The sequence below is a fragment of the Oryza sativa genome, chromosome 4 (genome assembly GCF_034140825.1).
Source record: "Oryza sativa Japonica Group chromosome 4, ASM3414082v1".
Lineage (NCBI taxonomy): Eukaryota > Viridiplantae > Streptophyta > Magnoliopsida > Poales > Poaceae > Oryza > Oryza sativa.
In genome coordinates, this window is record NC_089038.1 from 355,841 (window position 1) to 371,058 (window position 15,218).

The 15,218-nt window shown below is 42.0% G+C and overlaps 3 protein-coding genes across 5 annotated transcripts; 1 reads left to right on the forward strand and 2 right to left on the reverse strand.

The window, feature by feature from the left end:
• Positions 1–1,521: 1,521 nt before the first annotated feature.
• Positions 1,522–2,818, forward strand: LOC4334907 (uncharacterized protein C594.04c). Its single transcript, XM_015778523.3, has 2 exons — positions 1,522–1,791; positions 1,887–2,818. Exons 1-2 carry the CDS (start codon positions 1,582–1,584, stop codon positions 2,664–2,666), a joined length of 990 nt encoding a protein of 329 aa, XP_015634009.1. The 5' UTR covers positions 1,522–1,581; the 3' UTR covers positions 2,667–2,818.
• A 2,282-nt stretch (positions 2,819–5,100) lies between these two features.
• Positions 5,101–7,951, reverse strand: LOC4334908 (UNC93-like protein 1). Its single transcript, XM_015777907.3, has 2 exons — positions 6,712–7,951; positions 5,101–5,527 (listed from the first exon to the last, which is right to left on the reverse strand). The coding sequence occupies exons 1-2, from the start codon at positions 7,872–7,874 to the stop codon at positions 5,287–5,289; spliced, it is 1,404 nt and encodes a 467-aa protein (XP_015633393.2). The 5' UTR covers positions 7,875–7,951; the 3' UTR covers positions 5,101–5,286.
• A 2,441-nt stretch (positions 7,952–10,392) lies between these two features.
• Positions 10,393–14,950, reverse strand: LOC4334909 (UMP-CMP kinase 2-like). Of its 3 annotated transcripts, none has more exons than NM_001419064.1 (9): positions 14,769–14,950; positions 14,594–14,644; positions 14,448–14,496; positions 13,953–14,070; positions 13,692–13,848; positions 13,178–13,258; positions 12,672–12,779; positions 12,146–12,210; positions 10,393–10,792 (listed from the first exon to the last, which is right to left on the reverse strand). In NM_001419064.1, the coding sequence occupies exons 1-9, from the start codon at positions 14,862–14,864 to the stop codon at positions 10,786–10,788; spliced, it is 732 nt and encodes a 243-aa protein (NP_001405993.1). In that variant the 5' UTR covers positions 14,865–14,950; the 3' UTR covers positions 10,393–10,785. The 3 variants fall into 3 exon arrangements, with proteins under 3 accessions (NP_001405993.1, NP_001405994.1, XP_015637025.1); NM_001419065.1 differs by lacking the exon at positions 10,393–10,792 and adding an exon at positions 11,507–11,942; XM_015781539.3 differs by lacking the exon at positions 10,393–10,792 and adding an exon at positions 11,532–11,923 and having other exon boundaries at positions 14,769–14,937.
• Between the last annotated feature and the right edge of the window lie 268 nt (positions 14,951–15,218).

The following is a 15,218-nucleotide window of genomic DNA, read 5'->3' on the forward strand; positions in this document are numbered from 1 at the left end:
AACCCTATCCCTATAAGTATCTTTGAAGACTGGTCCGGCAAATCCATCCTGGAGATTGACGAAAACACTACAGGCGTCTCGCTAATCACAGGCGTCTCGCTGTCGACGGATACGTCGCCTACCACTGAAAGCACAAAGTTGTTAAATCCTGGAAAATTCGCTCCCATGGAGAGTCGAACCCAGAATCTATGGTGCTACTGAGGCTCTTGTAACCACCCTTTCGCATTAGTAGAACTTTTAGAACAATGGCTGATATCAATATATATCCTAATAGTATAATATTACTGAGTAGAGAGAGGGATCGTCCGTAACATTGGTTTGTACTCCCTCCGTTTCACAATATAAGTCATTCTAGCATTTCCCACATTCATATTTTCATTAACATCAATATGAATGTGGGAAATGCTAGAATGACTTACATTGTGAAACGGAGGGAGTACAAACCAATGTTACGGACGATCCCTCTCTCTACTCAGTAATATTATACTATTAGGATATATATTGATATCAGCCATTGTTCTAAAAGTTCTACTAATGCGAAAGGGTGGTTACAAGAGCCTCAATAGCACCATAGTATTAACATCAATATGAATGTGGGAAATGTTAGAATGAGTTACATTGTGAAAGGGAGGGAGTACTCCGTAATACAAATTAGCTTGAACATACATAATTTCCAGACAAGGAAACGGCAATAGTCGCAGCTCTATTTTCTGAACAACTTTTTTAGGAAAAAAATATTTTTTTAATAGTGAGAATGAAAAAATATATATATCTCTTTTATTTTTAAACCTTAAATTAGCGGGCAAATTCAGGAGTACTTCAGTGGAGTACTGAAGTAAGTAGGGCTCGTTCACTTCTTTAAAAAAAAACTTACCAAGTTTTTGGTAAAATATTACATTACCAAATTTTGGTAAGGTAAAGTAAAGGTTTGGTAGTGTTTGTTTTGAAGCCTTTTCATCTCTTGCTAGAAGTTGTGAGAGTATAAGGTTCTAAAATTAATAAAAATTAGTAGAATTATGTTGGTACGTTATGTTTAGATTGTTACCTTGCCAAGACTTGACATTACCAAAATTTTGAAAGGTTAAAAATGGCTATAAAGTGAACAAACCCAGATAGAGAAATGGCAATAGCACAACTCAATTTTTTGAATAAGTTTTAAGGAAAATATATACGGTCTCATCTTTTCGCTTATACTTATCAGTAAAAATTTAAATTTTCAACCTTAAATTTAGAGTTGACTTTGGTTTATTTTTCATTGAAGTTTATTTTTCAGCCTTTGTTTTTAGATCACTGAGAACACATATATAAAAAATTTATTCACAAATTATTATTCGTTTGCAAATATAATGTTTAGCTTATTCCCGAATAAACGAAACAATGGGGCTGATAATAAAATGAGAGTATTTTTCACTCTTTTCTTTTTAACTCTTACATTTGGGGCAAATGCAGAGGTACTTCACTGAGGTCCAGAGTGAAACACCGAGCGAGCTATAAAAGTCTGTGTGTCATCCCCTCCACTCCACACTCCTCTCAACTCTCAACAAGAAGAAGCAGAAGCATCGATCCAATCCAATCGAGGCCATGGCCGCCGGCGTGAAGAACATGGTCATCGCCATCCTCGTCCCTCTCCCTTCCCTCCTCTTCTTCTTCTCTTTCGTCCGCCCCACCACCACCCCGTCCCCGGTGTCGTCGTGGTGCGCCGCCCACCCCCTCCTCGTCGCCAACCTCCTCTTCCTCTTCAACGTTGACCTCCTCTTCTGGCTCATCGGCAATCTCCTCTCCAACCACTGGGTCAGTTCTTTTCCTCCTCTCTAGACTTTAGTGTTCTTCACTGCTCTGTTGCTTTTGCCCGCAACCTGTTTGACGAAATGCCTTGTTTGTTGCAGCTCATCGATCTGTACTGGACCGTCATCCCGGTGATGCTGCTGCACTACTACCGGGCCCACCCGGCCGCGGTTGCGGACACGGCGAGGTCGGCGGTGGCGGTGGCGCTCACCTGGGTGTGGAGCGCCAGGCTGACGCACAACTACCTGAGGAGGGAAGGGTGGCAATGGGGCAAGAGGGAGGATTGGAGGTTCGCCGAGATGCGGGGGCAGTACGGCAGGGCGTGGTGGTGGATGTCCTTCTTCGCCGTCTACCTCTCGCAGCAGGTGTTCCTCATCGGCATCTGCCTCCCCATGTACGCCATCCACTCCACCACCCAGCCATGGGGCGCCTGGGACGTCGTGGCAACAATGGCATGCCTCGCCGGCATCGTCATCGCCCACTTCGCCGACACGCAGCTGCACAGGTTCGTGACCACCAACGAGAAGCTGAAGAAGGTCGGCGAGCCCACGGTGCTGACCATGGAGGCCGGGCTGTGGCGGTACTCGCGGCATCCCAACTACTTCGGGGAGCAGCTGTGGTGGTGGGGGCTGTACCTGTTCGCCTGGAACATCGGGCAGCCATGGATGGTGGTCGGGCCGCTTGTGAACAGCCTGTGCCTTGGCTATGTCACCGTGCTGGTGGAGCGGCGAATGGTGAAGCAGGAGCACCGAGCAGAGGCCTACAAGCTGTACCAGAAGAGGACCTCCGTTTGGATCCCCTGGTTCAGGAAGCCCGTCCCTCAACCCTACAACCACAAGGACAGCTCAAACCAAAATTCGCTCAAAATTTCGCACTCTTGATTGTTCACCTTTATGTGTTTGATCACTTTGATTGCTCCTTCCTGTCTGTCGTGCTTTTGTGATGTTTCATTTGTTGTCGTGTAATTAACTATTTGTAATCTGTAACTTGTACCATCATCACTTTGCAAGGTGTCTGCAAATTCACGGTGTAATCTCTACTCATCGCCTTCACTAAAATGAATTACATGTATTACTAGCGAGCGACAGCTGAATGCTTGATGCAGGAGACTCTGTCCATCAAATGTCAAAAACACAATAAGTTAACTAATGCTGAATCCAGGCTTGATCCTTGGTGTGGATGTGATATATGTTACGAACAACTTGTGCGAAAATAATGATGAGACAGTGTGATTGCTGTTCAGATTTATAAAACTATGTATCAAACCGACGCATATACTGATCAGGGCTCAAAATCAATTTTAATAAGAGTGAGGTTTTCTGTCTGGGGGCAGCAACACAAAAACAGGATTTGTACAGCCAAATTTTTACTTGCAACAGTGGGGGGTTTCCCATGAGATATTTGGGTTTTCCAATTGATCAAAAACGACTTTTGAATAAAGATTGGAAACAGGCTGAAGAAAAAAGTTGGATGTTGGCAAGGAAATCTTCAGTCGATTGGGGGAAGGGTGACTTTAATCAATGCTTGTCTTAGTAGCACTCCTTTATACATGTTATCCTTCTTTAGAGTTCCTATAGGGGTAAGGGAGAAGATGGACTTTTTAAGAAGAAGATTTTTATGGCAGGAGGATCAAGGGATTAGAAAGTATCATCTAGTTAATTGGAACACTATTTGCTCCCCTAGAGAAATAGGGGGTTTGGGCATTCTAGATTTAGAGGCTATGAATATTGCTTTATTGGGAAAATGGATATGGAATCTTGAGACTAGTGATGGCATGTGGCAGCAGCTGATTAGACAAAAATATCTATTCAAAAACATCTTGGCTGCTACTAAATTAAGACCAGGGGCATCTCATTTCTGGCAAGGGATTATGGATGTGAAAAACAGTTTTTTCAAATTCTGTACAAAGAAACCTGGGGATGGAAAAAACACTTTATTTTGGGAAGATAATTGGTTAGGTGGCAAACCTCTGGCTGAGCAATTTCCTTTTTTGTATAGAATAACTCACAAACCACATATCACTTTGGCTAAGGTGAAAGAGATAGGTTGGACTGAAATGACTTTCAGAAGAAACTTAGTAGGAGATAGACTAGCAGATTGGAACAGAATTAAGGCTTCTTGCAATCAGTTGACTTTAAATGATAAAAAAGATGTGGTTGTGTGGAATCTGACAAAAAATGGATTGTTCAGTGTTAAATCCTTTTATAGAGCTCTGAAACTTCAGGAAACATCCTCCATGACAGGGGGTATACATAAGAAAATCTGGAAAATCAAGATTCCTTTAAAAGTTAGGATTTTCATGTGGTTGATGTTAAAAGAGAGTATTCTAACAAAAGACAATTTGATAAAAAGGGGGTGGAAAAAAGGAAACAACTTATGCCAGTTCTGTGAACAAAAAGAGACAATCCAACATTTATTTTTCGAATGTCCAATAGTAAGGTTCACCTGGAACGTTGTGATTTGTGCTTTTGGAATGAAACAGATCAAAGACCTGAAACACATGCTGAACTCTTGGATTCGATCTTGTGACAAAACCACAAAACAGTTAATGTTGGTTGGTGTGGCTGCTGTAATTTGGGCCACTTGGAAAGCTAGAAACAAAGCTTGTTTCGATCAAATTTTACCACATAATCCAACTGATGTTTTATATAATGCTTGTGCACTAATGATTGACTGGTCTATTTTACAGCGTTCGGAGGAAAAGCGAAGAAAGTTACAGTGGGGAGCTCAATTGCTAAAGCAAATAGCAAGTGAAGTCTTCAAGTCTCAATTTGGATGGCACCTGGGATAGAGAAGATTACTGGATAGCTGATATAGAGCAAGAAGATCTGGAGAACGAAATGAAATCTTGTGTTGTGATCGATGGTCTTTTTGGCTTGCTCTATATAGCAGTGGAGGGGGGTTTCTAGTAAAAAACAGTTTGTTATTTCAGGCATTTCATCCTGTTTTTTTTCTTTCTTCTTTGTTTGCTCCATGTGAGCCCCTGGGGGGAGTTTTCTTCTCGGGTTTAAGACCTTAAATTTCTACATTTCTTTAATGGAAATGGAGGGCTTTTGCCCTTTGTTCTAAAAATATATATATACTGATCAGACTGAACTCCATCAGATTTGAGGTTTTCTTATTAAAGAAGAATTTGGTTTTTGGCGTTTATATCATTTACTCTTCTTCTATGGTAGGTTTGGTTTCTTATATCCGCTTCAACGTCATGCTCTGCCCATCGGCATTCGAACTCCTATCTGCCCAAGCTACACCGGGGATCATAATCATGTCCTACAATGAAGAGTTAAATGAACAACCCACCCACCATCTCGCAGATGAAAGCCTGAAACCATAGCTACCTTTCATAGCAGTTGAAACAATAAGCTACACATACGTAAACACCAAGAAAATTGCATCGAGGAAACTTACTTTCTATACCATGGCCCCTAAATCACTCTACTCCTTTGATTTCTAAAATGTACTTTCAAAGGAAGGAACACACTGAAAAAACTCCAGATCTCCTCAGTGGAAGCTGGTTGGTGCAGACAGTTTGCTATCTTTCTCTTTGCCATCCTCAACAGAAGAAACAGAACTGTCCTCCTCCTTCACAGCTAAGAACACCAAGAGTGCAAGCAAGGGGTAGCTCACGGTAGTAAGCGCCCAATTCACAATCAATTGCGAAATTAGGCTTGTCTTGTGGGTATCAATTTGCCATGCCACAGCTGCTCCAGCACTTTGCACTCCCTTATAGAATCCAACATATCTGCACACAAAATACACATTTAACTGAGACAAGTATTTTTGTGATTTGGTCTGCTCGACATGCATATTTAAAAGTTAAAAGATGGATCTTTCTACAACCATCAGTTGGATCTCTTTACTTGGCAAAACTTTTAACACACACAGCAAACATTCAAAGATTCACTTTTGAAACGGATGACTTTGCAGAGCAATCATGGTAGTAACTTTAAAGGAAATGCTAATTGGATAAGAATCCTTTTCTCTCGTACACTTTCAAATTTATTGTTGGAATTTCGGTTGCTATGTAAAGATACTAGAATCCTGAGGGTAAATCTGCTGTACAATTAAGTTACAGACAGTAAGAAACAGCTAATTTCTGCAGGAAAAAAGAAGATCAAATGATGCTTTTGTTGTCAAGCTTGCAGGTGGCAGCTTACAAACCACAGGGATATAGAGGATAGAGACACGCATTGCTTTTCTTAGCATGTCTCTTTCATGTTGGTCAATAGCCCAAAGAATCTAAAATTCGCAAGCCTTCAGTTACATGCCTTACTTGAAAAGCTCACACCCTTTCGAAATGCATGATGATTGAGATGCCAGATGAAATGGAACATACCAATAATTATCATATCCGGCTAGGGGCACTACTGAAAACGAACAATAAATTTGAAGAGTTCACCGACAAAAACGAAAATCAAGAGGAGTCTTTAGTTTTTCTTTCCCCCTTTATACAATGTACAGTGTCAGTGCTTTCTCTATATGTCTATAATCACCAGCGAAGCGAAACTGGTTTCGTTTCAGAAAACACTAAATGGACTATTTTATCAATTGTAACACTGCAAATCTGCGACCAGGATGATCGAATACACGTTCTTTAGTTATCAGAGAAACATATTGTTTTTTTCTATTTAATTATGGCTCTGTATGTTTGAACAGGAAAAGAGTCAGATTCCAGCAAGCAGAGTGTGTTTCTGAGCCGTAAAGCAGGAGGTCTGCTATCCGATTCCAATCTTAATCTGATTGTTAATTGACCATCCTAAATAACATACTAAAACCACAAACAGTTTGAACTGTTCTACAAATCCTTAGTCATCAGTACGAGGTAATACTAATAATAATAATAACAAAAGAGATTAAAAACTCAGCCATATCATATTTGTTGGTGACTTAATTGTTGTTAGAAATGAATGAAGTTAGGTAGGGAACCTGCTGAGGATTTGGGTGTCGTTGGCGAGGGCGCCGATGATCCAGTAGATGAGGCTCTGGAACATGGCGTCCAGCAATCCGTAGCTGAAGTAGAGCAGGAAGGGCCCCGCGTACCGCCGCCCATCCTTGAAATCGATGAGCCTCTCCCCCCAATTGCCGTCGGCGTAGCGGAGCTGGTTGGCGAGGCCGCCGGCCCAGATGGCGGTGCCGAGCACGGCGACGGCGGCGACCCCGCACAGGCCCCTCCTCCTCCTGCTGGAGGATCCGAATCCGAAGTCGAGGAAGTAGCCGATGGCCGCGGAGCCGAGCATCTGGGCGCCCCAGTAGAAGACGTTGTTGAGGCCCTTGGTGCGGAGCGTGAAGAGGCGGCCATTGACGTTGTTGAACTGGTAGGTGTAGAAGAAGTTGCTGGCCCATGCGGCGGGGAGGACGAGCAGCATCCTCCAGTTGGCGAACAGCTTGAGGATCTCCCACCCCTCGGTGGACACGGAGGAGTAGCTCATCCTGGTGGCGCGGCTGCCGTCGTCGCGGACGATCCTGGAGGCCGGCAGGAGGAGGAGGGCGAGGCCCGCGCCGAGGAGCATGAACGCCATGAAAGCGATGTAGGTGGCGTCGTTGACGCTGGCGGCGTCGGCGGCGCGGTGGTAGTTGAGGGAGAAGGGGAGGAGGCCACCGAGGACGCCGCCGAGGTTGAAGAGGCACCAGAAGAGGGAGATGTAGGAGCCGCGGCGGGACGGGGGTGGGTATGACGTCATGATGGCGCCCTGCGCGGCCCAGAGGAGTCCGGCCCCGACGCCGAGGAGGGCGCCGGCGGTGACGGGGAAGGCCTGGCGGGAGGGGTGGTGGTTGTAGTAGAGGAAGGAGGCGGCGTAGAGCGGGTAGGTGAGGGCGCCGGCGAGGAGGGTGACGCGCGGGCCGAGGAGGTTGTGGGCGGCGCCGCCGAGGACGCCGAAGACGGCGAAGCAGGAGTAGAGGGCGGTGTTGGCGTTGTCGGCGGTGGAGTGGTCCAGCTGCCCGCCGCCGCCGAGCCCGGTCAGGGCGTTGAACATGCCAGGGCAGCAGAAGCACACCAACCCGATCAGGGACACCTGCACCAGCGGCGAGTTGTACCGCAGCTTCCCCGTCGCCGCCGGCGACGACTCCACCTCCGCCGTCACGGCCATTCCTTCCTCCGCTAATCTAATCTCAAATTGGAAGGAAGGAATGGGATATTATTATCGTTGTTGATTAGTTAGTGTGTGAGGAATCATCTCCTCCATGGGTTTATATACCGGTTTATGTTATGTTATGTGTGAGATTCTTTTGTTTTTTTCAACAAAGAAAGATCCAACAAATCGATACCGACTTGATAATTTTAATGTTTTTTTTAAATTTTTATACATGCAGAACTCGATAATTTTGATACGATGGGATTGCTTTTTTGGTTTTGTCTTGGGGTGGGTAGCTTTGGCCGTTTGTTTTGGATAGATGACGGTGTGACATTTGGAGCAAGGTCAGGAATTCCAAATGAGTATTTCACATCAATTTAGATAAATATATAGTACGTCGTTGCAAGTGCGTGAGAATGAAGGGATTATTCTTTTCATCATTTTTATTTCGAATGATCCAATAAATTTGCCATTTGTTAACTTTTTCTGATTTTGTATTGGTAGCTACTCCATTCATGATGTTTGGAAGGAGGAAAAAAAAAGACCTATTGAACATCTATAGGTTAGTAATTTTGGGTTAGAGATCCAATTAACAAAGAGATGCATATCTCGTTAAGCCATATACCTGACAAGATTTCAGGCTTACCAGTGGGGCTGGCAAGGGAGATACTAACAAACATTCATGGCTACAATTTTGGATCTGTTCAATAATGCATCCTGGAAAAATCACATCCGTCGTTCCTTGTTTGTTGCATAAGAAGACGAGAGGCAGCTATGTACAGGGACAGCTAGCTAATTACGGCACGAGACCCTAGTTGTTAGGTAGTTGATTAAGATTAATCCTGCATTCACATGTATAAACAATTTCTGATGCTAGCTATTTATATATTTGGATTGACATTTCCGAGCCGAGCCGGCCCGCTAGCAAAACGATGCATACATATTTGTCTTCGTTAGTTGTCTGCAAACACGAGATAAAATGGAATGGAAACTTAGAAACTACACTAGGATGAAAAAAGTAGTCTAAACTACTTTATATGCAGCTTGAATTTCTTTAATGGACATGCAAGTTGGTAGACATCCATCAGATAAAATGTAGCTAGCTAGTTAAGCCTCATTTTATTTCTTAAATGAATGAATGAATAAACAAAGAAGGGATCGGGCTTATGTCCAAATGACTAGGGAGGTACTGAGATGCGTATCCACCTTAATTATATACTCCCTTCGTCTCATTTTAAATGCAACCATGAGTTTATATGCCTAAATTTGATCGTCTGTCTTATTTTGATTTTTTTTATAATTAGTATTTTTATTGTTATGAGATGATAAAACACGAATAAAATACTTTATACGTGACTTACGTTTTTAATTTTTTTAAAAAATAAATTCAAATAAGACAGACGATCAAAATTGGGCACAAAAAATTATGGCTGCACTTACAATAAGGGAGTATCACTAATACTATACTTGGTAGTTGCCACTCTCTAATTACTCCCTCCTTCCCAGAATATAGCAACTTAGGATCGAATGGGACGTATCCTACCCATATCCTACCCATTCGATCGTAGGTTGCTATATTCTAGGACGGAGGGAGTGGCAGTGAGTGACTCTCTAGTGTGTTGAGTACGAATGCCTGAAATTCTGAATTTGGCTCTATCCTTCCGTTGTTTAATTTTGGTGCTAACTGCGATGTTATTTCTTGTTCATATAGGAATATCAGTCTGTAGAAAAAAAAAAGGAATAAAATGAATAATAAAAGCGTGCATTCTTCACCAAGAAGGTATATATGTCAAGATATGGCTTGAATGCTACATCTCAAATGGCATTCCATGATTCCATCCATCAATTATCAACTGAACACTTGTTAGCGTGCAAGCGCCGGCCTGCCTCTGCCTGCAAATGATGTCACTTTTTGTTGTTTTGTAGGAGTATTTGGCCTGAAGGTCTCTTTCTTCAACCTATCCATCTCATCTCCCCTTCAATGGAGCTGTGCTCATTCAGATTAATCATCTCATCAACTACTGTGGATCGAAGTAAAAAAAAAGTTTAAGATTACTTTAACTGACAAAGATATGCCGGCCGGCTAACTGCAGCCTGCAGCACACAGCTGCTACAAGTCCACCCCTTAGTTCATACTAGTTCATATTACTATATACTACTAGAATCAACAGAGATAGTTCAAGAAAGAAGATTATACCAAAAAATAATAATCCAGACGGCCAGGAAACTTTTCATTCAAGACCGCTTCACCGGCAGGAAACTGAATCTTTATTTCTTAACGCCAGCGTACCTGCTTGCCTCCGGCGACTCTCATCTCTGAATTCCCAAACCAATAGTACTAGTTACTCCCTCTGTCCCAAATACTTGAGTAGTACAAGGGATTTTAGGTTGGATGTGACATATCCTAGTACTACGAATCTGGTACACACTCCATCTCTTTAGATTCGTAGTACTATGATGTCTCGCATTTATCTAAAATCTCTTATATTTTGAGACGGAAGGAGTACCAGCCAGCAACAGGGCAACCAAAACGTCAAGCAAACAAACATTATTCCTAATATCGGTCATCATCATAGTGGTCATACATGAACTACATTCGCCTACCATAGGACTACCCAAGGTAATAGCAAAAGGTTTGTAGGATTATTGTGACCAAAATGCGTTACAGCACTGTGCAACAATAGCATACTATTGTTCATGCTTCTTCATGCTGTGGCATGACAAGGATAACGTGAAGGTCAGCACCAGCCATTACCAGGTGGCATTCATAATAGTGAAACATATATACAATGGTTTTAATAAAGACGTGAGGCTTCCAAAAGAACACGAGAGAAATAGAGAGAACTTTTGGATGCTAGACAAAGTGGGTCTTCCTACAAGATGTCCTTCCAGCCAAAGGCCCCTGCTTATGTGGAAGACAAAAGTCTCAAAACCTGCAGAAAAGAGCAAACTTCTGTTGTTCATGGCTTTGGTTCAGGATATGCTCAAGCTAATATTTACATCAAAATGATTTTTTCCCCTGCTGAAACTTAGCAAGCTACATAGGAGATTCGTGCTACTCCCTCCATTTCAAAATATTTGACATCGCTGACTTTTTAAGTACGTGTTTGACCATTCGTCTTATTCAAAAAATTTAAGTAATTATTTATTCTTTTCATATCATTTGATTCATTGTTAAATATACTTTCATGTACACATATAGTTTCACATATTTCACAAATTTTTTTTGAATAAGACGAATGGTCAAACATGTGCTAAAAAGTCAACGGTGTCAAACATTTTGAAACGGAGGGAGTACATGTTTGCCAAATGATTGGAACTTGTCTTTATATTATAATAGCAAATTGTCCCTGTATTCTGAAGTTGGGGCCTGCAAGTGTTACTGTTATTAATTACATGAGTCAATGATTTAGCTTTAAGCAGAAGTTCAATGAGTCAACAAAAACATAAAGTAGCACCTAGTCCTTTTCTTATGCTGATGTTGCCATCAGGACCAAAAGAGTGAAGATATTTGTGGTTTGTTCATTTTTGCTTGTGAGCATGTCTTATTGAAAAGGATCAACACAAAAGGCACAGAATCATAAAAGTCGAGCTCTTTCTACCTACAAGCAACAATTTGTATGGTCCATCCCCCACCCCATCAGCCTAGACATAATTGAGAGCTTTAATATATGACAAAATGTTGCTTGAAAACAACTTGGTAGCATCTCTCAATTTATTGACCTGTAAACAAGGAGGCATATAGAGAGTAGTTTGACTCGTAGGATTAAAATATCCTAAGTACACGGCAACTGGCAAGCATACAGAGCCAGTTTGGTACTAGAGAATAACCAATAAGCAATTGGGTAGCATAAGAGCAGGTATAATAGGTTACAGTCAGCAGGCGGTAGTACTATTCATCTAAGATAAATCCTACATGGAAGAGTGAGAAAACAGGAGAGAGAGAGTAGCCGGCGCTTAATCTATCGCCGGGCTGCAGCTGTAGAAAAAGCATCATGACCAATCGTCGTCCATGCATGCTGCAGATGCAAACTTTTCCCACCATTTGCACGCTTCCCAATGCCCTCAATGAGAGAGAATAGACTGTGAGAAAATATTTTTTTTTGCTGAGTTGGAGTTTCTGTAGCCCGTTGCTGGCTATACTATTAAACCTGCTCTAAGAATGCAGTCCCTCCAGGAGGAGCACGCACAGTGTAAAATGCAATGCATACACCCAGATCCACCATATATGTGGTGCCTTAAAAAATTATGTCGCAAAGATTTCACATGTCAAACAGCCGATTTACCTTAAGGAGGAAAACAGCTTGTGGACTGCTCCAAAGATTTCTTCTTCAGTTCCGGTTGCATTTATCTACATGTCATTCAAAAAGTATTCTTTGATTACCTCCATGTCTTAACAATGATATAGAGTGGAAACAATTTCTAGAGATAATCCTTGTTTGTATAACTTTCTGAAGAAAATAACTGGAATAAGCCACGGCTCTAATCTACCAGGTAAAATCACTCACTATCCTCAAATCAATCACTAACCTCACTATCTTTCACCCACATCATAGAAAATCGAAGTCTTACCACTATATCAGTGCACATACAAGGAAAATGCATCCTATCAGAATTTCTGAGAATGGGCATATCCCATCATTTATAATTTGTTTCTGAATATTGGCAATTCAGACAATTGTATTTAAAGCCCAATATTATGAATCTTTACAGGTCAAATTTTGGAGCAAAGGGAAGAAGGCAGGGTAATCAAAAAGTAAAAGAACTAAATACCATCTGGGAAACTACATGCAAAACAAACAGACAGATTACCTTGTGAACCTTTCCTCTTGAAGTGTAGTAGTCAACAACAGGAATATTTAGACTCTCAAACACCTTTAGGCGCTTCTTGATTGTTTCAATGTTATCATCCACTCGTCCCTAAAAGGCATACATGTGAAAAAAGATAAACAGAAGAAAAAACCAGGGATTCCAATATAATTTAGAGTAAACAACATTACATTAATGCATCACTTGACAGATTTGCAATCATTAGCCTGTAATTTAGATTTATGTGTGTTTTATGAGCCTTAATTTAGAAAAGAAACAACGTTAGTATTTCTTTTCTTAAATTCAAAGAAGAAACTCTTATTTGTGAGAAGGAAATAAGCAGTGTCATGCGTTATCCTAAAAAAAAATGTTCTATGTATGCAAATCAATTCCAGCAGGAGAAAGAAGGAAAGATGGAGCATACCATTAATATTATATGTTTGTTAAGTACAGTTACATATCTAGTGCAATTTAGCCCAGAAGCTAGAATAGGAAGTACTGATGCCAACCTGGTTACGGCCTAGTAAACGTTTAACCATCTCATCCTCAGGGCAGTCAAAGAAAATCACAAGGTCTGGTTCTGTTCCAGTCTGAAATTTTTCAGAAAAGTAATTCATCAACATATGAGAACAGGAATAATGCAAAAACCATTTATTTGAGTAGCATTATAGAAATCAAATCAATGAATGGGCGATGATTAACACATCTCAATTAATGTGCTAGGTCTTCTTAGGTTGTCATGCAATGCAACCAAGTGAAAAAAATAATGATACCATTACTAGATGATGCAAGGCATTCACATTGACTGGCCACTATTTCAATGGACCTGTAAAACACATCATTGTGAAGCATCACATACTTATTCCTTCATTTGCTTTGTATGAAAAGAACAAGAGTTGCATATGCATCCTTCCGAAAGGTTGGAGGAAAGAACTGATGGGACTCCTGGATGTAAATCCCTTTGAACTATTTGAATTAATTGGAAACCCGATGTCTGTAAAGCAATAGTGAAACAGAACTTACTATTCTTTCAAAGGCGATCCTGTTTTCCTCACACCTTGGGAAACCATCAATAAGAACCCTTTTAGCATCGCTCGATTCCATAGCTTTTCTAATCAGTTCAACAGTAATCTCTGATGGAACAATCTTCCCTTCTTTTATTATATTTAAGATCAACTCCCTGAAATGCAGCATGGCCATTTGATTGAGTAAAAACCAGCGCACTAGTATGTTGGATCTAGTGCATAATGAAACAATTACTACTAGATGACAAAGCAATATTACCCTTTCTCACTGCCAGTTGAAATTTCACTCCGTAGAAGGTCACCAGCACTCAAATGAGCAAACCCAAAATCAGAAGCGATCCGGACACATTGCGTACCTTTCCCACTCCCGGGACCCCCTACATGCAGCAGGATGTTGATGTGAGGATGAGGAATTGGCAACATTTCTTTCTTTCTGATAACATCAATTGGCCTGACTAGGACTAAGGTCTTGTTTAGCAAAGCTCCAGCTCCATCCAAAAATGGATTGGAGCGGGTTGGAGTGCTCTCCTAAAATAAACTAAAGATCTGGTTAAGGCTGCTCCGCATCTCAACTCTAGACCCAGCTCTTGGAGTTAAATTTAGGAGTTGGAGCCCTGCCAAACAGGCCCTACAGACAAGGATTCTGAATGTGCTCTAGCAAGAACGAATTTGGCTGGGTTGCATTGACCATCATCATCATGGCATCATGAGAGGAGGCAAAAAAAAAAAAGAGTAGGAAAGAGAAAAGATGTACCTAAGACGAAAGCAATGAAGGGCTTGGTGGCACCATCACCCCCCTCTCCCTGTAAAGAAAGAAAGAAAGAAAGGATTAATTGCGGGTGCTATTGGCATGCAGTGGGCAGCAGAGCTGCAAGACGTATGGAGAGAGTGGGCACTCACAGATTGAGAAGTGAAGAGGCGGAGCAGAAGATTGGAAGCGAGAGGTGGGCTCTGCGCACAAGAAAGAAAGAATGAATCCAGCACTGGAACAAAGGAGAAAGAAAGAAAGCGAACAATGCGGAGTAGGTGTTTGAGGAAATGCGTGAGAGGGGACGGATCGGGGATATACAGTTACCTGGTCGGGGACGGGGAGGGGGAGATGGTGGCGGAGGGTGGAGGAAGGCGTGGATCGGTGCCGGAGAAGAAGGGCACCCACTTGCCGCCGCCACATCGCTGCCTCCTCCCCTCGCAATCGCAGGTGATCTCTGCTCTGCTGCTTCTTCGGTTCTTCCTCGCCTCCTCCCAAGTTTTTCCTTCTTTTTTCTTCTTTTCTTATATCTGATTTTTTTTGTGCTCCTTACAATCAGCCTACTGGGCCGTAAAAGAAATGGGCCCTAATGGCCCGTGCAATCCGACATACCCTTCATATTGCAGTGGAATAAGTCTATTTTACCTCTCTCAACTCATGCCTATGCTTGAATCGTATCGCTGAACCGCAAAACCAGATATAACCAGTCCCCCAACTTCCAAAACCATTGCAAATCAACTCCTCCGACGGTTTTAGAGGCGGTTTTGTCCTACGTAG

What these genes read in the sequence shown, in the direction of transcription:
- LOC4334907 (XM_015778523.3), top strand. Translation starts at nt 1,582, where the DNA reads ATGGCCGCCGGCGTGAAGAACATGGTCATCGCCATCCTCGTCCCTCTC. An exon ending in ATCTCCTCTCCAACCACTGG is followed by an intron (nt 1,792 to 1,886) that starts GTCAGTTCTTTT and finishes TGTTTGTTGCAG; the next exon opens with CTCATCGATCTGTACTGGAC.
- LOC4334909 (XM_015781539.3), bottom strand. Translation starts at nt 14,864, where the DNA reads ATGTGGCGGCGGCAAGTGGGTGCCCTTCTTCTCCGGCACCGATCCACG. An exon ending in CCCTCCCCGTCCCCGACCAG is followed by an intron (nt 14,645 to 14,768) that starts GTAACTGTATAT and finishes TCTTGTGCGCAG; the next exon opens with AGCCCACCTCTCGCTTCCAA. An exon ending in GTTTACTAGGCCGTAACCAG is followed by an intron (nt 12,780 to 13,177) that starts GTTGGCATCAGT and finishes TATGCCTTTTAG; the next exon opens with GGACGAGTGGATGATAACAT.
- LOC4334908 (XM_015777907.3), bottom strand. Translation starts at nt 7,874, where the DNA reads ATGGCCGTGACGGCGGAGGTGGAGTCGTCGCCGGCGGCGACGGGGAAG. An exon ending in GACACCCAAATCCTCAGCAG is followed by an intron (nt 5,528 to 6,711) that starts GTTCCCTACCTA and finishes TTTTGTGTGCAG; the next exon opens with ATATGTTGGATTCTATAAGG.